We start from the raw sequence: 27,040 nt of genomic DNA, 5'->3' as shown, positions 1-27,040 counted from the left end.
ACCACTTATCCCAAAGGGTGGGCTGCGATTAGATTTTACAGTGCCCCAGCATCTCAGGTCCCAGAATTGGATTTCACAGCTCTGAGAGGCACAGACACACAAGCACAAACACTGGCTCCAACTCCGGTATCTTAGAAGAATGGATAACATCCTGACTGGGGAGAGTCCCACTGTTAGGACGTGGGTACATACGGTGAAAGCACAACTGAATTCATCTGTGATGCCTCCCACCATTAACAAGCCTGCCAATACTCACATTGATTGGGTCAACCAGCTGAGAATGGCTGATAATGTGAAATTTTCCCCCAACAATGAGATTTTGTCTTCAACAGAGGAGATCAGTAGAACACTAACTTATTTCTGCATCATCTGAGAGGGAGTAAAGGGGGTTAACAAGGTTAAGATCTGGACCTGGATAGTCACAGTGTCAGCTGATAGGCGGAAGAGGTTCACTGACAAATACAACATTACATCAACGCACGGCACCATCTCTTAAAGAAACTCCTCCTCTTCCTGTCAGCTGACTCCGTTAAACAATATCACAAAGCCATTCTTATTAAAATACGTTAAAAAAATAAATTTCATGATTATTTTTTAAGCACACACATCTCCAACTTATCTTTTCACGTGTCCCATATTCAGTAAATGACAGGGTCCAAGATGAGTTACGACTATGCAAAGGCAATGTCACTTTGATTTTAAAACTCAAAAGCATAAACAAGAAGTCCTTCTCTTTTGGTTGAATGTTAAGTTCAGCATGCAGGTAGTTCTTGCTACCAACCTGCTGCTCTGCTGGTGGATGAGCTCCAGACACTGGTTCCCTGAGAGAAAGACGGCTCGGCACTTTGCCGGGGCGCAATCGCCGGCTTCGAGATCGATGCTTTCTTGACAAACTCTTCCGACACATCCTCGAAGGACGAGATGTCCAGATCACTCTCTTCCTCGTCTGACAGCTGCCAACAGAGTGCAGAAATGGGTTAAAGTTGCGTGATACGCCAGTCACGAAAGGGGTGGCCGGCTGGTACAGCATGTAAAACTGCTGAATCCTGAGAGTGGATGGAGCAAGGGATGAGTGTATTAGCAAGTGAATGAAAGTCTGTCTACATGGGTGACAGTGAGTACGCGAGTGAGTTTACATGTGCATCTAACAAGCCCCGGAAATGTCCTTGGATCAAATATTCCAGAAGGGGTCACCCTAAAACCACAGAAAACTCAGGACAGTGAGCGGGTGCCCGGTGAGAAGGATAGGAAGGATAATAACTAAATCCCTAGGGGTTTGAGTCGAATCAAACTAGTTTGGGCAAAAACATGGGGTTATGCCAGCGGAAGCTTTTATTCTTAAGTTGTGGTTTTTTTTGTGTGTTCACGGGAAATGGAAGGATTTAAATCAGGCTAACCAGTCAAGTGTTGTGCGGCATCATTTAAACTAGTTTAGTTAGTGCTCTTGTACTAGGAGCATTTTAATAAAACAATTTGAGCCAAAGCCGCATCTGTGTAAATCTGTCCTTTATAAAATCTTAAAGTCACGGTGGCACAGTGGTTATCATTGCTGCCTCACAGCGTCAGGGACCTGGATTCAATTCTGGCCTTGGGTGACTGGAGGGGTTTGCACGTTCTTCCCAATTCTGCATGGGTTTCCTCCAGGTGCCCTGGTTTCCTCCCGCACTCCAAAGATGTGCAGGTTAGGTTGATTGACCATGCTAAATTGTCCAAAGGTGTGGGGGTTAGGGGATTAGCAATGGTAAATGCATGGATTACATCTCAATCATGTCCCCCCTCAGTCTCCTCTGCTCCAAGGAAAACAATCTCATTCTATCCAATCTCTCTTCATGACTAAAACTCTCCAGCCAGGCACATCCTGGTAAATCTCCTCTGCACCCTTTCCAGTGCCATCACATCCCTCCTATAATGTGGATTCCAGAATTGCACTCAATGCTCTAGCTTTAGCCTAACCGTTTTATACAGTTTCAGCATAACCTCCCTGCTCTTTTCCTGGGAGCAGAAAAGACATTTTCCCCCTTGTTAATAACTCGCAGCATCATTTCCCCATCCTTGCAGCTCCTTTTCCCACCATCAAAAGGTCAAATAATCTGCGTAGACAGAAAAACATTGTCCAACAAAAGCCTTCTCCTACCCTAGAAAGCATCTGAATATCGACTAATTATTTATAGATTGCAATGTAGAAGGTAAAAAAGAAATCGAACACAAAACCTGCCAATTCATGACCTTTTGGACTCATTACCTGCAACTTCTTGATGACGGTGGTATTTTCTGGAGAAGTGCGAGATGCAGCTTGGGGTGGAGGTATGAGTTTAACACCCCCGATGGGTTTCCTTGCCGGAGAGCTGAGCTGTTTCTCCAAACTCTTTGTCAAGCTTTGAACCATAGTTCCTAGGAGACAAGGAGAAAGAAAGCAGCACAATGAGGAGACAAGGAGAAAGAAAGCAGCACAATGAGGAGACACGGTGCTGAGCACACTTCATGACCAGTGGTCTCTCATCAATACCACCACCATCCTTACCAAACACTACCATCACCGTGGGCAAAACTGCCACCTCCATGTACACCGTCAACGCCAACACCTTTGTCAACATAATCGAAAAACATCAGCATCAAAAGTGTCATTGACAAAATCAAATTCCAACTCATCAATGACCAATCCTTCATAGCCACCTTTGGTTTTGTTTCATTCACTCTAATTGTGGCTATCACTGGCAAGGTATCAGTGGCCTATCCGACATAGCCTTGTTAGTAGGCGATGGTAACAGATGACTTGCGAGGCCATTTTAGAATTCATGAGGCATCAACTGCACTAATACGGGACTGGAGTCACATATCAGCCTGGCTGCTTCTGGGCAGGTGGTGTCCTTCCCTGAAGGACATTAATGAACGGGTTGGGTTTTTATGTCAATCTGACAGCTTCATGCCCATTTGCACAGATTCCGCTTTTTATTTCCTCTTCTCTCTAAACTGAATTTAAATTGCCAAGCCTCCCGCTGTAGGATTTGGACTCACATTCTCTGCTTTACATGATAACAACAAGATAACCACTTCACTACAGCACTAGTCACTGGAATTCTCACTCATGTCACGTGGTGTGCTGTGTCACATGCTCACCCCCACAGGGCTTCCATTGGTCTGGTCACACTCCTTGCACAAATTGGGTGGGACTTAGCAAATCCCAGCATCATTGCAAAAGCACACGTATGCTGAGTTGTTCAAACCCACTTTGAAGAGTCAAGTAACAGCAGGGCACTGCCAATACCTGGTGGTGTGCGGACCACAGGGGGTCCCGCAGCGGGTGGGCTCAGCAACTCTGTCGAGATGTCAGTGTCCGACCAGTCGTCATCGTCGCTCATGGTCGCCTGACTCTGTTTCGGTTTTGATTGGATGACACGGACCTGGGCGGCATCTTTGACCCCTACATTGGTGACATAAGCACTGTCCACAACCGATTCATCGTCAGAAGAGAATGGAGGGGTGCTGCAGAAACATTGTGGGATAGAGGGGAGAGAGGGGTTGAGGAGAAAAGAAAGCCGGAATAATGATGAGTTGCAAAACATTTTGGAGAGATCTCCACACAACAAGATCACCAAGTGAATTTCTGTTCAGGGCCACAATCAGAATTGCTGCATCAACAGATTAGAAGAACCTTTCCCCTATCCAGCCACCCAGCTAACATCATGCCAAGTGGAGGTCAGGAATCTCCCCACAGGAGCGGATGACAGAGACCAATAGTTCCAATAACATTCTTCTATTGAATACTAATCAACCAAGTTCCCACCAGCAAGGGGCTGGCATCCACTGGTAACAGGTGTGCATCCACAGGTAATGGGCTCGTGTACACCAAAACAGGCCAGGACCAACAAAGCAGTGCGCCAGTGTCCACCAGTAGGCCAGTATCCACCAGTACATTATTCTTCGAATAGTATCCTGGTGCTGCACATTTACGGCAGCAAGCTTGCAAAACATGTCCGCTGAGGAGCACACCTCCTTCTTTGAGACGCTCACATACTGACCAAGTCCCCATTATATGGGGGGGATGATAAGGCACCCACTAGCCCATGTGCCCTTTGGTATAGTGAAGACAAAGAGCCAATTAAGGCCCTTACTACATCTCCTCTGCAATCATTGACTGGACAATGGAAGGTGGGCAAATGTGGGACGGCCATTTTTTTTCACCAAAGTTGCCTGCATTCCCTCAGTACTGGAGTGTCTGTCTCTATTCCCTCAGTACCAGAGTGTCAGTCTCTATTCCCTCAGTACCAGAGTGTCAGTCTCTATTCCCTCAGTACCAGGGTGTCATAGAAATCATAGAAACCCTACTTTGCAGAAAGAGGCCATTTGGCCCATCGAGTCTGCACCGACCATAATCCCATCCAGGCCCTACCCCCATATCCCTACACATTTACCCGCTAATCTCTCTAACCTACGCATCTCAGGACACTAAGGGGCAATTTTAGCACGGCCAATGAACCTAACCCACACATCTTTGGACTGTGGGAGGAAACCGGAGCACCCGGAGGAAACCCACGCAGACATGAGGAGAATGTGCAAACTCCACACAGACAGAGTGTCAGTCTCTATTCCCTCAGTACCAGAGTGTCAGTCTCTATTCCCTCAGTACCAGAGTGTCAGTCTCTATTCCCTCGGTACCAGAGTGTCAGTCTCTATTCCCTCGGTACCAGAGTGTCAGTCTCTATTCCCTCAGTACCAGAGTGTCAGTCTCTATTCCCTCAGTACCAGAGTGTCAGTCTCTATTCCCTCAGTACCAGAGTGTCAGTCTCTATTCCCTCAGTACCAGAGTGTCAGTCTCTATTCCCTCAGGACCAGAGTGTCAGTCTCTATTCCCTCAGTACCAGAGTGTCAGTCTCCATTCCCTCAGTACCAGAGTGTCAGTCTCCATTCCCTCAGTACCAGAGTGTCAGTCTCTATTCCCTCAGTACCAGAGTGTCAGTCTCTATTCCCTCAGTACCAGAGTGTCAGTCTCTATTCCCTCAGTACCAGAGTGTCAGTCTCTATTCCCTCGGTACCAGAGTGTCAGTCTCTATTCCCTCGGTACCAGAGTGTCAGTCTCTATTCCCTCAGTACCAGAGTGTCAGTCTCCATTCCCTCAGTACCAGAGTGTCAGTCTCTATTCCCTCAGTACCAGAGTGTCAGTCTCTATTCCCTCAGTACCAGAGTGTCAGTCTCCATTCCCTCAGTACCAGAGTGTCAGTCTCTATTCCCTCAGTACCAGAGTGTCAGTCTCTATTCCCTCAGTACCAGAGTGTCAGTCTCTATTCCCTCAGTACCAGAGTGTCAGTCTCTATTCCCTCAGTACCAGAGTGTCAGTCTCCATTCCCTCAGTACCAGAGTGTCAGTCTCTATTCCCTCAGTACCAGAGTGTCAGTCTCTATTCCCTCAGTACCAGAGTGTCAGTCTCTATTCCCTCAGTACCAGAGTGTCAGTCTCTATTCCCTCAGTACCAGAGTGTCAGTCTCTATTCCCTCAGTACCAGAGTGTCAGTCTCTATTCCCTCGGTACCAGAGTGTCAGTCTCCATTCCCTCAGTACCAGAGTGTCAGTCTCTATTCCCTCAGTACCAGAGTGTCAGTCTCTATTCCCTCAGTACCAGAGTGTCAGTCTCCATTCCCTCAGTACCAGAGTGTCAGTCTCTATTCCCTCAGTACCAGAGTGTCAGTCTCTATTCCCTCAGTACCAGAGTGTCAGTCTCTATTCCCTCAGTACCAGAGTGTCAGTCTCCATTCCCTCAGTACCAGAGTGTCAGTCTCTATTCCCTCAGTACCAGAGTGTCAGTCTCTATTCCCTCAGTACCAGAGTGTCAGTCTCTATTCCCTCAGTACCAGAGTGTCAGTCTCTATTCCCTCAGTACCAGAGTGTCAGTCTCTATTCCCTCGGTACCAGAGTGTCAGTCTCCATTCCCTCAGTACCAGAGTGTCAGTCTCCATTCCCTCAGTACCAGAGTGTCAGTCTCTATTCCCTCAGTACCAGAGTGTCAGTCTCTATTCCCTCAGTACCAGAGTGTCAGTCTCCATTCCCTCAGTACCAGAGTGTCAGTCTCCATTCCCTCAGTACCAGAGTGTCAGTCTCTATTCCCTCAGTACCAGAGTGTCAGTCTCCATTCCCTCAGTACCAGAGTGTCAGTCTCTATTCCCTCAGTACCAGAGTGTCAGTCTCTATTCCCTCAGTACCAGGGTGTCAGTCTCTATTCCCTCAGTACCAGAGTGTCTGTCTCTATTCCCTCAGTACCAGAGTGTCAGTCTCTATTCCCTCAGTACCAGAGTGTCAGTCTCTATTCCCTCAGTACCAGAGTGTCAGTCTCTATTCCCTCAGTACCAGAGTGTCTGTCTCTATTCCCTCAGTACCAGAGTGTCAGTCTCTATTCCCTCAGTACCAGAGTGTCAGTCTCTATTCCCTCAGTACCAGAGTGTCAGTCTCTATTCCCTCAGTACCAGAGTGTCAGTCTCTATTCCCTCAGTACCAGAGTGTCAGTCTCTATTCCCTCAGTACCAGAGTGTCTGTCTCTATTCCCTCAGTACCAGAGTGTCAGTCTCTATTCCCTCAGTACCAGAGTGTCAGTCTCTATTCCCTCAGTACCAGAGTGTCAGTCTCTATTCCCTCAGTACCAGAGTGTCAGTCTCTATTCCCTCAGTACCAGAGTGTCAGTCTCTATTCCCTCAGTACCAGAGTGTCTGTCTCTATTCCCTCAGTACCAGAGTGTCAGTCTCTATTCCCTCAGTACCAGAGTGTCAGTCTCTATTCCCTCAGTACCAGAGTGTCAGTCTCTATTCCCTCAGTACCAGAGTGTCAGTCTCTATTCCCTCAGTACCAGAGTGTCAGTCTCTATTCCCTCAGTACCAGAGTGTCAGTCTCCATTCCCTCAGTACCAGAGTGTCAGTCTCTATTCCCTCAGTACCAGAGTGTCAGTCTCTATTCCCTCAGTACCAGAGTGTCAGTCTATATTCCCTCAGTACCAGAGTGTCAGTCTCTATTCCCTCAGTACCAGAGTGTCAGTCTCTATTCCCTCAGTACCAGAGTGTCAGTCTCTATTCCCTCGGTACCAGAGTGTCAGTCTCTATTCCCTCAGTACCAGAGTGTCAGTCTCTATTCCCTCAGTACCAGAGTGTCAGTCTCTATTCCCTCAGTACCAGAGTGTCAGTCTCTATTCCCTCAGTACCAGAGTGTCAGTCTCTATTCCCTCAGTACCAGAGTGTCAGTCTCTATTCCCTCAGTACCAGAGTGTCAGTCTCTATTCCCTCAGTACCAGAGTGTCAGTCTCTATTCCCTCAGTACCAGAGTGTCAGTCTCTATTCCCTCGGTACCAGAGTGTCAGTCTCTATTCCCTCGGTACCAGAGTGTCAGTCTCTATTCCCTCAGTACCAGAGTGTCAGTCTCTATTCCCTCAGTACCAGAGTGTCAGTCTCCATTCCCTCAGTACCAGAGTGTCAGTCTCTATTCCCTCAGTACCAGAGTGTCAGTCTCTATTCCCTCAGTACCAGAGTGTCAGTCTCCATTCCCTCAGTACCAGAGTGTCAGTCTCTATTCCCTCGGTACCAGAGTGTCAGTCTCTATTCCCTCAGTACCAGAGTGTCAGTCTCTATTCCCTCAGTACCAGAGTGTCAGTCTCTATTCCCTCAGTACCAGAGTGTCAGTCTCCATTCCCTCAGTACCAGAGTGTCAGTCTCCATTCCCTCAGTACCAGAGTGTCAGTCTCTATTCCCTCAGTACCAGAGTGTCAGTCTCTATTCCCTCAGTACCAGAGTGTCAGTCTCCATTCCCTCAGTACCAGAGTGTCAGTCTCCATTCCCTCAGTACCAGAGTGTCAGTCTCTATTCCCTCAGTACCAGAGTGTCAGTCTCCATTCCCTCAGTACCAGAGTGTCAGTCTCTATTCCCTCAGTACCAGAGTGTCAGTCTCTATTCCCTCAGTACCAGAGTGTCAGTCTCTATTCCCTCAGTACCAGAGTGTCAGTCTCTATTCCCTCAGTACCAGAGTGTCAGTCTCTATTCCCTCAGTACCAGAGTGTCAGTCTCTATTCCCTCAGTACCAGAGTGTCAGTCTCCATTCCCTCAGTACTGGAGAGTCTGTCTGCATTACATATTCAAAGTATGGCTTGAATCCACCATCTTGGATATAAAAGTGCTCCCACCTGAATGATGGCAGACACTGAATTTTACTGCCTGTTCTGAATTGTGTGAAAAAGCTGTGGAATATGACTCCTAACCACCAGCCCACAGACCCACAACAAAACCGGCCAACAAAGGAGCTCATCATGGAGCCAGAGTTGTACCTGGCACTGGGCACGGCAGAATGGACTGGACTGACCGTTCGATGCCGCGGAGCCGGTTTGGGTACCTCAGTCTGGTAAAGTTTTGTGTCAATTGCATGAGATGTCTTCACTGCCACTGGTTGTGGCCCCTTGCTTTTGGTGGCTGCTTTGTGTGGTGGGCTGGTGTGTCTCCGTACTGTAAGTAAAGGAGCAGAGCGGATTATTCACAGGAAAAAGAGTGAGTTATTCAATTCCTCCAACCTGTTAGAATACAAGAACCTAGGAAATAGCAGAAGGCCATTCAGCCCCTTGAGCCTGCTCCACCTTTCAAAAAGGTCATGGCTAGTCTGATTGTGACCCCTCCACTTTCCGGTCTGTCCCCCATAAACCTTTAATTCCCTTGTCGATCAAAAACCTGTCTAAATCAACCCCCCATATATTCAATGTCTTAGGGTACCAGAGCAGAAACCCCAAAGTATGTTATGAAGCCTGACTAGCCCGAACAGTTTTTCTATTTTGGCATTAGTGTGATGATAAGGTGTTTCATTCCAGGTGTGATTCTATTGACACATTAGGAAGTTTTTATCAAAACAAATTTTATTTAACAATACAGTTTAACTATAACAAATTAATTAGCTTAACTTTTACCAATTGAAGTACTTAAACATGGCAAGATACAATTCTTAACTGCTAACCTATCTCTATTAGTTCCAATTTAAGCAATATTCCTCTTATAGGCTTAAACTCCTCTTCAAAACCAGTCAGCAAATAACACAGGCTTACGTGTTTTCACTTGTTAACAATCCGAGAGCCTTTGAAGCCCTCTAGAGAGAGATATAGAGACACCTGCCTTCTGACACACACACCGCCAACCACCAGAGAGAGAGAGACAGAGACACCTTTTGCTTCTTTCAGGACGAGGCCGAAAAACTGCTTGCTTTCCCCTGCAAGCTCAGCTCCTCCCATTCGCACATGACTCTGTCTCTTGTCAATCAACCTAATCAACTCCTACTCTGAAGCTCCAGGGGAAAACCCAAATAAACAAAAATGTATTTACTCCGATTAAACTGAACGCCCCATTATCTAAAACCAATTATTCTCCTGCATTCTCAGCATGTGAGCTGGCTGGTGCAGACAAATGGGCACTGTGTAAACCAGAGCTGAATTATAAACATACCCCTTACAAGAAACTTGATATAAATAAATTTCTTAAAGGCACAGTTTCATCAGAAATGATCCAGCTTCCATTGTTCTCTCCGGTACAGAATGTAAGAAACTATCAGTCCGAAGAGAGGGGGCTTCATTTTCAATGGGAAACCCCTATTTTTAAACTGTACCACCCCAGGTAGGAGGTAATGGCCTAGTGGTATTATCGCTAGATTATTAATCCAAAAATTCAGCTAATGTCCTGGGAACCTTGGTTCGAATCCTGCCACGGCAGATGGTGAAATTTGAATTCAATAAAAAGAATCTGGAATTAAGAATCTACAGATGACCGTGAAACTATTGTCAATTGTCGGAAAAACCCATCTGGTTCACTAGTGTCCTTTAGGGAGGAAATCTGCTATCCTTACCCGGTCTGACCTATATGTGACTCCAGAGCCACAGCAATGTGGTTGACTCTCAACTGCCCTCCAAGGACAACTAGGGATGGGCAATAAATACTGACCAGCCAGCGACACCCATGTCCCACAAATGAATAAAGAAAAGAGTAGAATCCCAACCTGTTTAACTTTTCCTCATAAGGCAATCCCTCCGTACCCGGGAATCATTCTAGTGAACCTTCTCTGAACTGCCTCCAATTAAATAATATATTTCTTTAAATAAGGGAACCAAACTGCTCACAGTACAGCAGATGTGGTCTCACCAGTACCTTGTACAGTTGCATCAAGACTTCCCTACTCTTATACTCCAACCCTCTTGAAATAAGGGCCAACATTCTATTAACCTTTCTGATTACCAGCTGCCCCTGTGTGCTAGCTTTGTGTGTTTCGTGCACAAGTTCCCTCAAGTCCCTTTGTGTTGCAGCTTTCTGGAGTTTTTCTCCATTTAAATAATACTCTGTTCTTTTGTTCTCCCTTCCAAAATGAACAACTACTCTATTTGCCAATTTTTGCCTACTTACTAAACCTATCAATATCTCTGTGAACTTTTTGTATCCGTCTCGCATCTTGCCTTTCTACCTATTTTTGTGTCATCGCCAAATGTGATTGCAGTACACTCGCTTCTTTCCTCCAAGTTATTAATATATATTATAAACAGTTGCAGTCCCAGCACTGATCCCTGTGGAACCCCATTGGTTACAGGTCACCAACTTGAAAAAGAATCCCTGAATCCCATTCGCTGTTTCCTGCCCATTAGCCAATTCTCCATCTATACCAATATACTACCTCCAACACTATGGACTCTTATCTTATGACTTAACATTTTGAGAGGTATTTTTCATCTGGAAATCCAAATATAACACATCCTGTGGTTCATCTCTATCCACTCTGGTTGAGACTTCCTCAAAAAACTCGACATAATTTCCCTTTCATGAGGCCATGCTGACTCAACAACTTTGGCTTGTGACCTTTCTCCTCCATCATTTTTATGTCCCATACATGCAAAAACCCTCCCCTCCCCATCTGCATAAATATCCAAACTGGAATGGTGCACAGGCAACGATAAACCGCTCAACTAACAGCAGCCAGGAATAAATAGAAACAAGAGTGTTGCTGCTGTGTCATTCTCATTCTTGGATGTTTGCTGCCCAGGTCCCCTCACCAGCCTCCCCGGAAAGTTCCAGATTGAGGTCATTCTGAGCACAGCACAAACTGGCAGGTATCAAGGTGGGGAGGAAGTCTCGTACCTCCAGGTGGTCACTCCTTGACCAAACCCTCCTGAAGCCTAGACAACCGATACCATTGAACAGTCTGTGTGAATTTGTGCATTTTACATTAAAAAATGATTCCTCACATCAGAGATTTGAAGTTCTGACGAGCAACACACTTGCTTTCTTTCATTAAGGGAGAGATTTGCCTGAGATTGCCAGGAGAGGCAATGCATAGTGGTATTATCGCTAGACCATTCATCTAGAAACTGTATTATCGCTAGACTATTAATCCAGAAACTCAGCTGATGTTCTGGGGAACGGAAAGGGAAAATGCTGGAAAATCTCAGTAGGTCTGACAGCATCTGTGGGGAGAGAATGGAGCCAATGTTTTGAGCCTGGATGATCCTTCGTCAGAGCTGAGAGCAAAGAGAATCAGCAGAGGTTTATACTATGAAGGGTGGTGCTAAAAAGTGTCCATTAAGTGATCAGAATGTGTGAATGGGAGAACAGAGGGAGAGGGGGCAAGAAGGAGAGCGAGAATGGAGAAATGGAAAAATGGAAGTGAAAAAGGATGATAAAAATGGATGAATGAGATGAAAAGAAATGAAATAAAATAAATGGAAATGGGGTGGGGGGGGGTGTGGAAGGAGGAGGGGGAGCAGGGTGGTGTGTTGAAGTGACAAGCGACAGGAAGGTCTGGGTCCTGCTTGCAGATGGACCGAAGGTGTTCTACAAAGCGATCATCCAGTCTGCGTTTGGTCTCTCAGATGTAGAGTAGACCGCATTGGGAGCAGCGAATGCAATAGACCAGATTGGAGGAGGTGCATGTGAAACGCTGATGCTCTGGGGACCCATGTTCGAATCCCACCATGGCAGATGGTGGAATTTGAATTCAATAAAAATATCTGGAATTAAGAATCTACTGATGACTACGAAACCTTTGTCAATTGTCGGAAAAACCCATCTGGTTCGCTAACATCCTTTAGGGAAGGAAATCTGCCGCCCTTATCTGGTCTGGCCTACTTGTGACACCAGACCCACAGCAATGTTATTGACTCTTAATGGCCTAGCAAACCAATCAATTCAAGGGCAACTAGGGGTGGGCAGCAAATGCTGGCTCGCCAGTAATGCCCACGGCCTACAAATGAATTTTTAAAATGTCAGATTGTGAGCAGAACTCAGCACAACTGATCCCGGACCAGAGTTAAAGATGAGGAGGGTCCAGCGGAAAGTGATCACTCAGGTGGTAACTGCGACCCATCCTGAGGAGAGACTGAGGGAGGGGGTGGGAAGCAGGTGGGTGGGGAATGCTCAATGGGAAGAGATGGCCGACTGGTTGGGCCTGGGCACATCACAAAGTCACACAGTACCTGATCGGGGTGGAGGGGAAGAAGTGTAGCCTTCACTGCGCTGCTTCTCTTTCACCTTCTCAACCACGACCTTTGCAAACTGCTTCCGAAGGCTGGCAAACTCGCGGAAGTGCCTGGCCTTGCCCTCGCGCTGTTTCCCCACCATCAAATTCAGGTTCTTCAGCGTCTGGGCAGCAATTCCCTTCGAGCCCTGCAACAGAATCCACAATCCCCGTTAAAACCGAGTACCCAGGCTGACAGACCAGCTGGAGGGGGCAGTGGGGAAGAGGTGACCTACTAAAGAGGAAATCAGAGGCCATATCCTCAAAGGAGAGGGGCTAAAATCCCCTGTGGGAAAGACAGAAATTTGGTAACTCAGTGATCACTGACATCTGGGTGGGTTATGGAGAAATTCAGGGGATCTGTCTTGGTTACGTCTGCCATTTTGTGCACAGTTTGTATTTGACCATAGTTTGCCTGTTAATTCATGTTCATCTCTTGTTAATTCTGGATGTTGGGAGTATAAGATAGTATTTGCTTTGCTAAGTTTTGTTAAATGTCTTCTGTTTGTTTAAAATCCTAAAATCTCGTGGATTATCTTAGCAAATACCTGGGAATTGAAATTTCAGCTATTTATAACAAAAGGATCATAACAGAGGGGAAATGGCAATCATGAAACCTTTTAAAAAGCAAAAGCAGTGTTAGCCCGAATGCTCAGTTGTTACTGAACTAGCAATTCAGTAGCTTGCATTAATAATTCAGAGAATGTGAGGTCAAATCTCACCAAGAGAATATGCATTCCGTTTTTACAAATCTGGTCTCAATGAAAGTGACCATAGAATTGTCAGCTTATCATTAAAACCCCACTGATTCATTAATGTCCTTTAGGGAAAGAAATGTTTTGTCCTTATCCAGTCTGGTCTACATGTGACTCCAGATCCACAATATTGTGGCTGATTCCTAGCTATCCCAAGTTAACACATCTCAATTCCCAATAATCACCCACCATATCACGGTCTGGGGAGGGGAATAAATACAGTATTGTGTTGGAAGACTATTTGGCAATGGGTGGCATCACAGCCGAGTGTCATCCCAACTCCACCAATGCCCATAAAGCACACACTTTCCAGTGGATAATGCTCTGGTGCAGGAATCCTGCTGAATCACGTTAACCCCATCACTCCCAAACCCGATCAGCTGATCCGCATTGAGATCAATGCAGCCATAGGTCAAACCTGGACCATGTGTTATGCAAGACAGTGCGGAATACTAGATGCCATTGATGCAGAACCTTGAAGAAGCATTTTACAGGGAAAATCATGCTACAGAATCATACAGCATGGAAAATCGGCAGTGAATGCAGCAAAAATGTTACATTAGTTTTCGTGTGTGACAGGAAGGCAAACCAAAGTACAACTCTCATTAGTGACAATGCATGTGGTCTCCAGCTGGTAAAGGGCTAGTGCTTGTCTGATCCTTCGCTCTTCTACCCTCCTTCAAGGGGGCAATGGCCTTTATTGCAAGTGGAGAAAGCTTGCTACAACTGTACAGGGCTTTGGTGACAACACAACTGGAGTGCTGTGTACAGTTTTGATCTCCTTACTTAAGGAAGGATATACTTACCTGGAAGCATTTGAGAGAAGGTTAACTAGGCTGATCCCTGAGATGAAGGGGTTGTCTTATGAGGAAATGTTCAGCAAGTTGGGCCTGTATCCACTGGAGTTTAGAAGAATGAGAGGTGATCTTATTGCAAATATTTGTGATAGTGGGTAGTGGGGAACCTGTGGATGTATATTTCTGGGCTTCCAGAAGGCTTTTGAAAAGGTGCTACATAAAAGACTGATCCAGAAGGTGAGATCAGAGGGGATTGGGGGTAGAGTACTGGGTTGGATTGAGGATTGGCTGACTGACAGAAAGCAGAGGGTTGGGATAAATGGGTTCTTCCCTGACTGGCAAAATGTAACTAGCAGGCTGCCGCAGGGGTCAGTCCTCGGATCTTAACTGTTTACAATCTATATAAATGATCTGCAAGCAGGGACAGAGTGTAACATAGGAAAATTTGCAGATGATACTAAAATAGATGGGACAGCAGGCAGTGAAGAGGATATAAAGATTTTATAGATAGATATAGATAGGCTAGGAGAATGGGCCAAAATTTGGCAAATGGAGTTTAATGTGGCTAAGTGTGAGGTTGTCCATTTTGGCAGAAGAAATAGAAAGGCAAATTATCTAAATGGAAAGCAGATTCAAAATGCGTCCAGGCAGAGGGATCTGGGTGTCTCTGTTCATGAATCACAGAAAGTCGATATGCAGGTGCAGCATGTAATAAAAAAAGCAAATGGGATGTTGGCATTTATTGCAAAGGGACTGGAGTATAAAAGTAGAGAAGTATTGTTCCAATTGTACAGGGTGTTAGCAAGACCATATCTGGAGTATTGTGTCCAGTTTTGAGGAAGGATGTGGTGGTATTGGAGGCAGTTCAGAGAATGTTCACCAGATTGATTCTGGGGATGAAAGGGTTGACGTACGAGGAGAAATATTGGGCTTATACTCGCTGGAGTTTAGAAGGATGAGAGGGGAACTGATCGAAGAATATAAAAGTTTAAAAGGGATTGATAAAGTAAATGTAGACCAAATGTTTCCTCTTATGGGTCAATCTTGAACAAGAGGTCACAGGTATAGGTTGAGAGGCGGTAGATTTAAAGCTGAGATGAGGAGGAACTACTTCTCGCAGAGGGTGGTGAATTTTTGGAACTCGCTGCCCAATAGCGCGGTGGAGTCTGAATCGTTGACTGGTTTCAAAAAGGAGATGGATATATTTCTAATAACAAATGGGGTAAGGGGATACGGGGAGAGCTGGATTTGAGACCAGGGAGAGGTCAGCCATGATCTGATTGAATGGTAGAGCAGGCTCAAAGGGCTGAATTTGTCAACTTCTCCTCCTAATTCCTATGTTTCTATGATTCTGAAGGGGTTTGACAGGATAGATGCAGAGGAGATGTTTATTCATGTGGGGAAATCTGGAACACGTGGGGGCACAGTTCAGAAATAAGGGTTCTCCCATTGAAGATTGAGATGAGAATTTTTTTTCCCTCAGAGGGTCATTAGTCTTTAGAATTCTCTTCCAAAGGGACTGGGACATTGAATATATTCAAGGCTGAGTTAGACACATTTTTGATCGACAAGGGAGACACGGGACAAGCCACTATCAGATCAGCCATGATCTTATCGAATGGCGGAGTAGGGAGGGGCTACATGTCTACTCTTGCTCCTATTTTTAATGATCTTGTGACAACAAATACTGGAGCTTCAAGAAACAGGAAATAACAGGGAGATGCTGATTCTTTACAGTTGCTAAACATTTAGAAAAGCTGAATATAATCAATCCTAGTCAACATGGTTTCATGAAAGGTAAATCATGTTTGATAAATTTGCTCAAATTCTTTGAGAATGTAAAGGGAGAGTAGATAGAGGAGAACCTGTAGATGTAGTGTATTTAGATTTCCAAAAGGGATTTGACAAGGTGCTGCATTAAAGACTGGTCTTACACACTTTACCCACTCACCTTGCTGCCTATTTCACAATCCACATTTTCGTACATACCTTTTTTAGACCCATACTCTCTAACTTCTCCTCCAATGTCTCTTCCAGGATGGGGCGAAACTGTCTGATGAATTTTGGATTCTGTCTCAAGGTGTCTAGAAGTTGTTGTTTCCGATCTAAAGAACTCTCCAAATCTGTAGGATGTTCATTGACAAAAAACAGTCAGACACAATGAGCTGGAGAAGTAGGGGTAGAGAGAGCGAGAGTGAGCAGCAGAGGGAGAGAGAGAGAGTGAGCAACAGAGGGAGAGAGAGAGAGAGTGAGCGGCCGGGGGTGGGGGCGGAGAGAGAGCAGCAGAGAGAGGGAGAGAAAGAGAGCGAGAGGCAGAAGGGGAAAGCAAGACCACAAGCGGCAGCGATCCTGAGAGGCAGAGGGAGAGTGCGTGTGAGCAGTAGCGGGGGAGAGAGAGAGAGGGGCAGAGAGAGCAAGACGAAGGAGAGAGAGCACAAGAGGTGGAGGAAAAGGGAGAAGATGAGAGATGTGCAGGGCAGAGGGAGAGTGTGTGTGAAACACAAAGGTAGAGAGGGAGAGTGTAGGACCCAGGGAGAGAATCATGAGAGGTGGAGAGAGTGAGTGAGTCTGAGAGGCAGGAGTGTGGAGCAGAGAGGGAGGAGTGGAGGGAGTGAGTGCGAAAGGCAAAGTATGTGATTTTGAGAGATGTACAGGGAGTGAGAGTTCTCAACAGGTGGAGACCTCTGAAAGGGGGAGTACAAGAGACAAAGTGTAAGAAATGGAGAGTGTGAGAGAGGAAAAAACGTGAAAGAGTAAATGAGAGGAAGAATTTGGAAGACAGACAGATTGAGTAACAGACAGGGTGAGAGGGAATCAGCAATAGACAAGTGGAGAGAATGAGAGACAAAGAGTGTGATAAGAAAACAAGAGATGGTGAGAGTAAGAGAAAGATGAAGAGAGGTTAGGAGCAGGAAAGGCGGGGGGGGAAGAGGGGGGATGAGGAGAGGCTGCTGAGAAAAGGAATATGGCTCCTGGTAACAGGCACCCTCCGCGACCTCACTCCATTGTAGAATGTAAACCCAATGAATGTGTTGGCCAGCTAATCCACTGTGAGAGGCATCACAGTCTAGCCTGATACCGTCTTCACAGGGCAGTCACTCGCATGCTCTGCCCACCAGGGGGCAGTCCAAAACGAAGGGGACTGCGGCAGATTCCGAGATCAATGAAATTCAGAGGCGGTCTCCCTGGGTCTGTGTGGATTGAGGCTATATTAGCTGAAGAGAGTTCCTCTTACTCAGTGTGAATGGGATATCTGAAAATGGCCCCTTCGACAGGGCAGTGGCCCAGGGATTCATTTCATAGCTTTATTTGCTTTGATTGGTTGGTTGATGAATAAAATTTGCTCGAAACTCACCATCATCTTCCTCAGATTCCAAATCTTGACTCTCAGGAACTGGAAAGCAAATAACAATTTATACAAGTCACATGGTGCAGATTAATCAGTGCCTCGATTACACACTGAAAACATAACAAGAAGGACAAGAACTCTCAACTGAACTCAACAATTGCCCACTGACCTCCACTTAACAGGCCAGCCCTCTGTATGAGAAACTCGAGACACAACATGACCAAGAATCCTATCAATCGACTGCAAAGGTTCAGTGTGTGCAATGAGTCTGAATGTCAGGCTGCAGACTCCCCCTTGTGCTTTCAACCACATATCAGCCCCATTAGCAAGACCACTCCTCATCGCCCAACTCCACCCCCGCCCTCAGATCGACTGCAGTGGAAACCCTCACTGATGTTACGGAGATGGAAGCAGGTGGTCTTTTGAGATGTTAAACCAAGGCTCTGTCTGTCCTCTCATGTGTATATAAAAATTGCCAAACTGAGAGAGATATTGCTGAAACATTTCATTTTGCACTCATCAGGACAAATGCAAGAATACCAAATTTCAAATGATCACAACAGTTTATTCTACTATACATAGTGCTAGTGCCCCGCCCACCCACCCCCCCAAACACCACATGGTGCCCCCATACGCCACACGGCGTCCCCTAGACCAAACTTTTCTTGTAGTACAACATTCAAGTTGTGCCCTTCCAAGTGACTGTTCAAATACCATGTACGATATCCTGGCCAATGTTTATCTGTCAATCAACACCATTAAAAAATGATCTGGACATCTCTATCAGCGAATCACTGGCTGGACACAGCAGAATGCTGGTGCTTTAGCCTATTGTGTCAATGGCAGCTCTCTGCAAGAGCAACTTGCTAAATCTCACTCACCTGCATTTTTCCCGTAGCCCCGCAAATCTTTGTGCTTCAGATAATGATCCCATTCCCTTTGGGACGTCATAATTGGATCTGCCTCTACCACACACTCAGCCAATGCGTTCCAGATCCTAACCTCTCGTTGTGTAAAAGGTTTCTCCTCATGTCGCAGTTGTTTCTTTCGCTAACCACCTTCAATCGGTGCCCTCTGGTTCTCAACCCTTCCACCAATGGGAACGGCTGATCTCTATCTAGTTCATTTCAGTTTATGAGATCACATTTCCTATATCACATTCAAGATGATGCTTCGGTACTTCACTGGGAGACTGTGAAAGGCACTACATCAATGAAAGTCTTCTGTTACTCCATGCATTTTCTGATTTTGAGTTATGATCTTTCCAATCTCTCCTGGCTGGCCACCCATTATCCACCCTCTGCTGCCTGTCCCCTTAACACACACCCTGCCCCCTCCCTGTGACCCACCCATGCTACCTGTGCCATATTAGCTTCTCATGAGACCACCCAGGCCCAACTTAATCATGGATCTCATCCCACAACAAACTCAAAAGCCATCACATCTCACATCACTACAAACTCAACTAACTGGTCATTTTGAAGATTTTCGCTGAAAGTTTAACCAAATAGATCTAACTTTAAACATTTAAGATTTCATCTCCCAATCAAAATTTTCAGGTTTGACCAGGGAAAGCTCCTGGAGGAAACCAGACTCAACTCGGATCCAGTCCAGTCAGTGGTATAACATGAGAAGGTCTACTTCCTTCCAAAAATAAATAAATAAGTTTCTCTGTGGCCAACGAGTTAATAAAATTATTAAGTTGTTAAAAATTACTGAAAACCTAATACCTTCTGTAAAAAAAAAGCTCAGTGCCTACACTCCCGCTAGTCCAGATATTTTATAGGGTTTTTATTTCGAATCTGTATACTGCTCAATGCTCACTAGGTGGTGCAGTACAACAAGGAAATGAAGAACAAACTGGCCACTGTTACAAAATCCGGCTATTCGGAATTCGACTTCCCACCACCCTCACTGTCTGTAGTCATCCCCCCGAGGGTGAAAACTAAAACATATTATCTTTGTATGTCTTTAATTCAGGATTCTCTGGGAAAAGTTACAGAGTGACAGTGATAGAACTGTATCTACAATTGTACTAACGTGGAGATGCCGGCGTTGGACTGGGGTAAGCACAGTAAGAAGTCTCTCAACACCAGGTTAAAGTGTACTAGTCCAACTGTACTGGTTAATGTAGTCAATAACACAGGGTTGGGGGGTTTACAGTGAGGAACAGCTGGATTAATAGGAGTATAGACACAGTCAGTTACATGAGTTGGGGTGCTGGGGGAGAGAGGTTGCTGAGTGACAGTGTGAGGGAGCTGGATTATCAATAGAAGTACAGTCAGTAACACATGGTGCCGGGGGAGAGGGGTTACTGAGTGACAGTGTGAGGGAGCTGGATTAACATCAATAGAAATACAGTCAGTAACACATGGTGCCGGGGGAGAGGGGTTACTGAGTGACAGTGTGAGGGAGCTGGATTAACATCAATAGAGATACAATCAGTAACGCAGGGTGCTGGGGGAAAGGGGTTACTGAGTGACAGTGTGAGGGAGCTGGATTAACATCAATAGAAGTACAATCAGTAACACAGGGTGCTGGGGGAAAGGGGTTACTGAGTGACAGTGTGAGGGAGTTGGAGTGTCTATGAGGGGCTACTGTGTTACCTGGTGCATTTTATGAACTACCAAATAGTAGGAAAGAGATAGAGGAGCACATTTTCAAGGATATTACTGAAAGATGCAAGAACTTCAGTGATAAGGGGAGATTTTAATTACACAACATTGAATGAGGCAGTGACTATGTTAAGGATAAAGAAGGGGAAGCATTTCTGAAGTGTGCTCAGGGAAATCTTCTTGGCCAGTATTTTCCGTGTATAACTAGGAAGGAGATACTGCTAGATTCAGCCCTAGAAATTAAATGGATCAAGTGGAGAACAGTGGGGGAGCATCTTGGCAATAGTGATCACAGCATCATAAGTTTTAGGTTAGTTACAGAGAAGAACAAGGAGCAATCTAGGATAAAAATACTTAACTTGAGCTGGGCCAATTTCAGTAAATTGAGATGGAATCTGGCCGGGATAAACGAGAGTCAAGTACTGGCAAGCAGAAATAAGGACAAAGCAATTGGGGGCGTTTAAAGAGAGAATGCTTTGGACTCGATCCATTTCCACACGGGAGAAAAAGAGACCAAGGAAAGTCAGAGTTCCCCAGAGGACAAAGGATTTAGACAACAGGATAAGCGTACAAGGGGATATATGACAGATGTCATGCTGATCATACAAGAGAGAGTCAGGCTAAGTTTAAAACTACAGAGAAAAGCTAAATCAGGAAATAAGAGGGGCAAAACGACAGCATGAGAATAGATTGGTGATTGAGATAGCAGAGATTCCAAATATCTCCCATTGACAGACTGACAGTGAAAAGGTTGTCAGAGGTGTGGTAAGGCTTATTAGGTACCACAATGGAGATCTATTGGTGGTGGCCGGAGACTTGGTTGAGATACTAAATGAGTACTTTGCATTGTCTACCATGGATGAGGAACTTGCTAGAGCTATGGCAACAACAAGGATACCAAAACCTGGATGAGTTAAAGAGGAGTGATTAAAAAGACTAGCAGTACCTTATGTGGATAAATCACCTTGTGTGGAGAGAATCATCCCGGAATGCTGATGAAAGTAAGGGTGGAGTATGCGGAGGATCCGGCCACAATCATCCGATCCTCCTCAGATACAGGGGAAGTGCCAGAGGACTGGAAAACTGTAAATGTTACAAACTTGTTCACACAAAGTGGAGAAGGAGAAAGCTGGCAATCATAGGCCAGTGGGTGTTTGGGAAGCTTTGAGAAACAATAACCTTGGACAAACATGGATTAACAAAGTAGAGTCAGCACAGATTGCTACGGAGGAATTTTGCTTGACTAATTTGATTGAGTTTTTATTATTGAGGTAACAGGGAGGATGGACAGGGGCAATGTAGTTGATGTTGTGCATCTGGACTTTCAATGACCCAAAATGGGCTTGTTGGCAAAACTGAAACTGATAGGACAAAAGGGGCAATGGCAGCATGGATACAAATGTGGCTGAAATACATAGCAGAGTTGAGGCAACTGGCTAGTTTTTCTTCAGACTGGAGTGGAGTGGTGGAGGGGGATGCAATGGTGTTTCCCAGAATTCAGTACCAGGCCCATTGCTGTTTTTAATGGACATTAATAGCTGGGACTTGTGGGTGCTGGGCGCAATTTCAAAATGTGCAGGTGATGTGAGACTTGGAGGTATAGTAAACAGGGAGGAAGATTGCAATAGTCTCCGAGGAGCAAATAGCAGGCTGGTGGAATGGTTAGACACAACAGATAAAATTCAACACAGGGACGTGACATTTTGGCAGGAAGATGGAGGAGAGACAACACAAGGCAATTTGTATAATTGTGGACAGAAGGACAAAAAGAGTGTTTGTGCACAAATTGCTGAAGGTGCAAGGACAGGTAAACGCAGCATCTGGAACTGTGAGCTTTATATGAGGCATAGAATACAAAAGCAACTGAGTTATGCTGCGCCCTTCTAAAGTACTAACTCGGCCTCAGCTGGGGTACTGCGTCCAATTCTGGGTCCCGCACACTTGAGGAAAGACATGAAGACTTCAGAAAGAATGCAGAAGAGACTTCCTTATTCCAGGGACGAGGGTGTGTGCATCAATCGATGAAGCTGGGTTTGATCTCGGAGCAGACATGGCTACGAGGTATTTGATAGACATGTTTCAATACCATGAATGGCTTTGGTAGAGTAAATAAAGAAAAACTCTTTCCATTGGCTGATAACCAGAGCTACGGGTCTAAGGTAGTTGGCAAAAGAACTCGAGGTGAGCTGAGGTGAAGCCCTTTAACAATAAGTGGTTGGGATTTCGAATGCACTGCCCAATAGGGTGATGGATACATACTAAAGAATAGCCTTCAAAAGGATATTCGATAAACATCCAAAGGAGAAGAACTCGCAGGAATAGGGAATATGGGAGAATAAAGGAGCTGAATATTATTTAAATGAAGAGAGAATGCAGAAAGTTGCAGCACAGAGGGATTTGGGGGTCCTCGTGCATAAATCACAAAAAACTAGCATGCAAGTTCAGCAGGTAATAGATAAGGCAAATGGAATGGTGGCCTTTATTTCGAAGGGAATGGAGAATAAAGATAGGGAGGTCTTGCTAAAACTATACAAGGCACTCCTTGGATGACACCCTGAATACTGTGAACAAGTCTGGTCCCCTAAGGGGGGATATACTAACATTGGAGGCAGTCCAGAGAAGGTTCACTACGTTGATCCTGGGTATGGAGGATTTTCTTATGAGGAGTGGTCGAGGAGATTGGCACCGTACTAAGTGGAGTTTAGAAGAATGAGAGGCGACCTTATTGTGACACATCGGATCATCAGGGAGCTTGACAGGGTGGATGCTGAGAGGTTGTTTCCCCTTGTGGGAGAGTCTAGAGCCAGAGGGCACAATTTCAGAGTAAGGGCTTGCTCATTTAAGACAGAGATGAAGGGGAATTTCTTCTCTCAGAGGTAGTGATTCTGTGGAATTCTTTACTGCAGAGAGCTGTAGAGGCTGGGTCGTTAGGTGTGTTCAAGGCTGAGAGAGACAGATTTTTAATCAGTAAGGGAATCAAGGGTTATGGGGATAAGGCGGGAAAGTGGTGTTGAATGTTAGCATTCAGATCAGTCATGATCTCATTGAATGGTGGAGCAAACACGATGGGCCAAATGACCTACTTCTGTTTCTATGTCTAATGGGAAATCAGAGGCTTGGAACTGACTGAATTGCGTTTCTAAAGAGCCGGCACAATGGGACAAATGGCCTTTCTGTTGTACAACATGATACACTTGGTCTAAAGCACAACTACATCCACAGACACAGACCCCCACAGCGGCAGACGTTGCTCTTCAGTGTTTGGTCATATAATAACATACAGTATCCTGCTGACTGGAAGCTGCAGCTCTGAATGTTGAAACAGCTATTGCAACAAACGGGCAATGGGAGGCTCGCAGACACAGACTGGAGGATCAGACATGGTGTCAACACTCCTGAGTCCCAGCACTAACCTTCCCTCCACCCATACTGAGGGCTGGAAATTACAAGTTCAAGACTCAGAGAGTGATAGATAAAGGCACAGAAAGAGAACAAGAGTTCTTACCTTGAACTGGTCGAGAGGAAAGTTTTCTGATCTGTAACAAAACAATGAGGGAGATCATGACAAGGGCTGGATAATCTGTATTTCAGGAGTAACAAAATACATTCCAACAAAAATTACTCTGTGATGCACATGATTACTAGCCCTGTATGAAACTTACATACTGAGCTCATTTTCAAAAGGGAGGGTGAGGCGAACAACCAAAATAGTGAGGTATAGTCGGTATCTAACCTGTGCTGTACCTGTCCTGGGAATGTTTAATGGATGGAGGAAGCTTTAATCTGTATTTAACTATGTGCTGCATCTGTCCTGGGAGCGTTTGATGTGGATAATGTAGAGGGAGTTTTACTCTTTACGTAACCCCATGCTTTTAATTTTAACTTTATTTATTAATGTCACAAGCAGGCTTATATTAACACTGCAATGGAGTTATTGTGAAAATCTCTAGTCACCACACTCCAGCACCTGTTCAGGGGCATTTAGCATGGCCAATGCACCTAACTAGCACGTCTTTCGGATTATCTATCCTGGGAGTGTTTGATGGGGACAGTGTAGAGGGAACTTTACTCTCTATGTAACCCTGTGCTATACCAGCCCTGGGAATGTTTGATTCAGACAGTGCAGAGGGAGCTTTACTCTATACCTAACCCCGTGCTGTACCTCAGCTGCGAGTATTTGATGGGGCAGCATAAAGGGATAGTTACTCTGTATCTAACCCCATACTGTACCTGTCCTGGAAGTGCATGATGGGGACAGTGTAGAGGGACAGTTACTCTGTATCTAACTCCATGCTGTACCTGTCCTGGGACTGTTTGATGGGAACAGTGTGGCAGGAACTTTACTCTGTATTTAACCCATGTTGTACCGGCCCTTGAAGTGTTTAATGGGACAGTGTAGAGGAAGCTTTATTCTGTATCTAACCCCGTGCTGTATCTGCCCCGGGAGTGTTTGGTGTACAATGTAGAGGAAGTTTTAGTCTGTATCTAATCATGTGCCCTGGGAGTGTTTGGTGGATAGTGTAAAGGAAGCTTTACTCTGTATCTAACCTAGGCTCTGGCTGTCTTGGGAGTGTTTGATGGGGACGACATTGAGAGAGATTTACTCCGACCTGGAAGGGCTCAGAGTCATAGAATCTTACAACAGCAAAGGAGGGGATCTGGTCCATTGTGATCTGGACCATTGTGATTATACTGTTGCTCTGAAAGAGTTCTCTAATTAATCTCACTCCACTGTTTTTTCTCCTCGCCTTATATTTTATCTTCAATTGTTGATCCAATTCCCTTTTGAAAGTGACTATTAAATCTACTTCCACCACCCTTTCAGGAAGCACATTCCAGATCATATATCTATATATTACAATAAATTCTCACCTCCCCAGGCTATTTTATCAATTATCTTAAATCTGTCTCCTCTGGTTAGCAAGTCTACTGCCAGTGGAAAGAGTTCCACCCCACCTAGCCTATTAAAAACACACTCAATAATGAATACTATTGTTCTTAACCGTCTCTGCTCTAAAAGCAGCTGCACTGATTCTACTCCCTCCACCTAACTGAAGACCCTCATCCCTGGGGGTATCATTCTAGTAAATCTCCCCTGCACCCTCTCCAAGGACCAGACATTCTTCCGAAAGCATCATCCAGAATTGGTCCAGCTGAGGTCCAAGCAGTGATTAATAAAGGTTTAACATCCTTACTTTCGTATTCTCTGTCTCTATTTATAAAGTTAAGGGTCTTATCAGAGTCTTGTCAGCCTTATCGGCTAATTTAGCCAGCTTCAAAGATTTGTGTATGTTAACCCCAATGTCTCCCCTGCACCCCCTTTAAAATTGTATCATTTCGTTCACATTCTCTCTCCTTATCTTTTTTCCAAAAAGTATCACATCACACTTCCCAGTGTTAGATTTAATCGACCATGTGTCTGTTGGTCTATGTCCTCCTGAACTCTGTTACTACAGCCTCGTTGTTTACTACATTTCCAAATCTTGTGTCATTTACACACCATAATTACGTTCTTTGCTTACGCACTGAAATTACATTCTTCACTCCTAAGTCTGGGTCATGAACATATATCAAAGTTACCCAGGGTCCCAACACTGATCCTGGGGAACACCACTATCCACTTCCCTCTGGTATGATAATCAGTCAATGGCCATTACTTTGCTTTCAGTATCAGGAATCAGCCTAGAAACGGCAGTAACAAGAATATAAAAAGGCATGCTAGGATGCGGTTTGCCCAGCAACAAATAGAAATCTGCCTAGCAACAGCAGCAGCCAGCATTCTAAAGCCATGATGAAATGCAATTTTTTCTGTAGACAGCCAAGTCTACAGAATAAAAAAAATCAAAGAGGCTAAAGAATATAATTGCCAGTAACTCAGAGGGAAGGGGCTAGTTTTACATCTATAGCCCAAAAGGCTAGTTCACATCTAACAGCCAAAGAAGTTAGAGAGAGGCCAGTTTTTCAGCTATGATTCACAGCCACGAAATATTTCAGAAATTCTTCTTAAAGATACAAGTTCGCACCTTCGCTGAAACAAAAGATGGTTTCCCAGACCTGATCATCCAAGCTGTATTGTATGGTGACAATGGATTTGACTTATATAAAGTGGATATTGTTTGGATAAAGGGGCGCCTCAGTGAGTTTTGGGAATGAGGTTACAGTTTGGAAACGAGAAGTAATCTCAGAGAAAAGGTGTATGTTTAATCATTCATATACTTAAATATCATAGTGTATTATAATCTTTCTTACATGAACTTTTCCTCTTCTTTTACTTTAATAAATACTCTTTAAGTAAAGTAAAGTTTATTTATTAGTCACAGGTAAGACTTACATTAACGCAGTAATGAAGTTATTGTGAAATTTCCCTAGTCGCCACAGTCTGGCACCTGTTCGGGTCAATGCATCTAACCAGCACATCTTTCGGACTGTGGGAGGAAACCGGAGCACCCGGAGGAAACACACGCAGACAGGGGGAGAACATGCAAACTCCACACAGACAGTGACCCAAGCCAGAAATCGAACCCGGGTCTCTGGCGCTGAGGCAGCAGTGCTAACCATTGTGCCACCGTTAATTGTTTACATAAACACTGGATGGTTTTCGCAACTGGGTTGTACATGGCGTTTCATATTAATCCAAACAAATATACACCACTACGAACCAGTGTTTCAAGTTAGAACACCCTCACATATAACATCAGCGAGGTTTGCAACATTCGTCTGAAACTATTTTGTACCCATGCTGTCACTGCCCCTTTTATCCAATGGGCATTGATTTTTCTAACAAACCAATTATGCGGCACTATATCCGAAAGGCCATCTAAACAAGAACTGTATTACCTTCACCAGCCCCTTTGCTTACATCCATCAAAGAAGTCAAGCGAGTTTTTCACCCTATCGAGGCTTAATACAGAAAGGATTACAAAACTCTCTGGCTGCCCAGGCAGCATCTGATCATCTCCAACTAAAGTCTGGATTGTAACACTCAGGACTCGGGATAAACCAGCCACAGATTGCCCAGCCCTTCTCA

General features: G+C 45.0%; 1 protein-coding gene across 2 annotated transcripts in view; it reads right to left on the bottom strand.

Moving 5' to 3' along the window:
- Positions 1 to 27,040, bottom strand: part of dzip1l (DAZ interacting zinc finger protein 1-like) — a 123,910-nt gene that overhangs the window by 57,759 nt on the left and 39,111 nt on the right. The window contains exons 10-17 of one of the 2 annotated variants that reach the window (XR_013497440.1): positions 23,519 to 23,549; positions 17,405 to 17,443; positions 16,039 to 16,172; positions 12,457 to 12,646; positions 8,293 to 8,467; positions 3,266 to 3,483; positions 2,243 to 2,391; positions 257 to 953 (exon numbers count right to left, since the gene is read on the bottom strand). Coding sequence is in view for 1 of the 2 variants with exons in the window: in XM_078209238.1 (XP_078065364.1) it covers positions 782 to 953; positions 2,243 to 2,391; positions 3,266 to 3,483; positions 8,293 to 8,467; positions 12,457 to 12,646; positions 16,039 to 16,172; positions 17,405 to 17,443; positions 23,519 to 23,549 (1,108 nt within the window). In the remaining variant the exon portion in view is untranslated. The remainder of the gene's footprint in view (positions 1 to 256; positions 954 to 2,242; positions 2,392 to 3,265; positions 3,484 to 8,292; positions 8,468 to 12,456; positions 12,647 to 16,038; positions 16,173 to 17,404; positions 17,444 to 23,518; positions 23,550 to 27,040) is intronic. The other variant, XM_078209238.1, reaches the window with a different exon arrangement.

Source organism: Mustelus asterias, chromosome 3 (assembly GCF_964213995.1).
Source record: "Mustelus asterias chromosome 3, sMusAst1.hap1.1, whole genome shotgun sequence".
NCBI lineage: Eukaryota > Metazoa > Chordata > Chondrichthyes > Carcharhiniformes > Triakidae > Mustelus > Mustelus asterias.
This window is presented reverse-complemented; position numbering and strand designations above follow the sequence as displayed.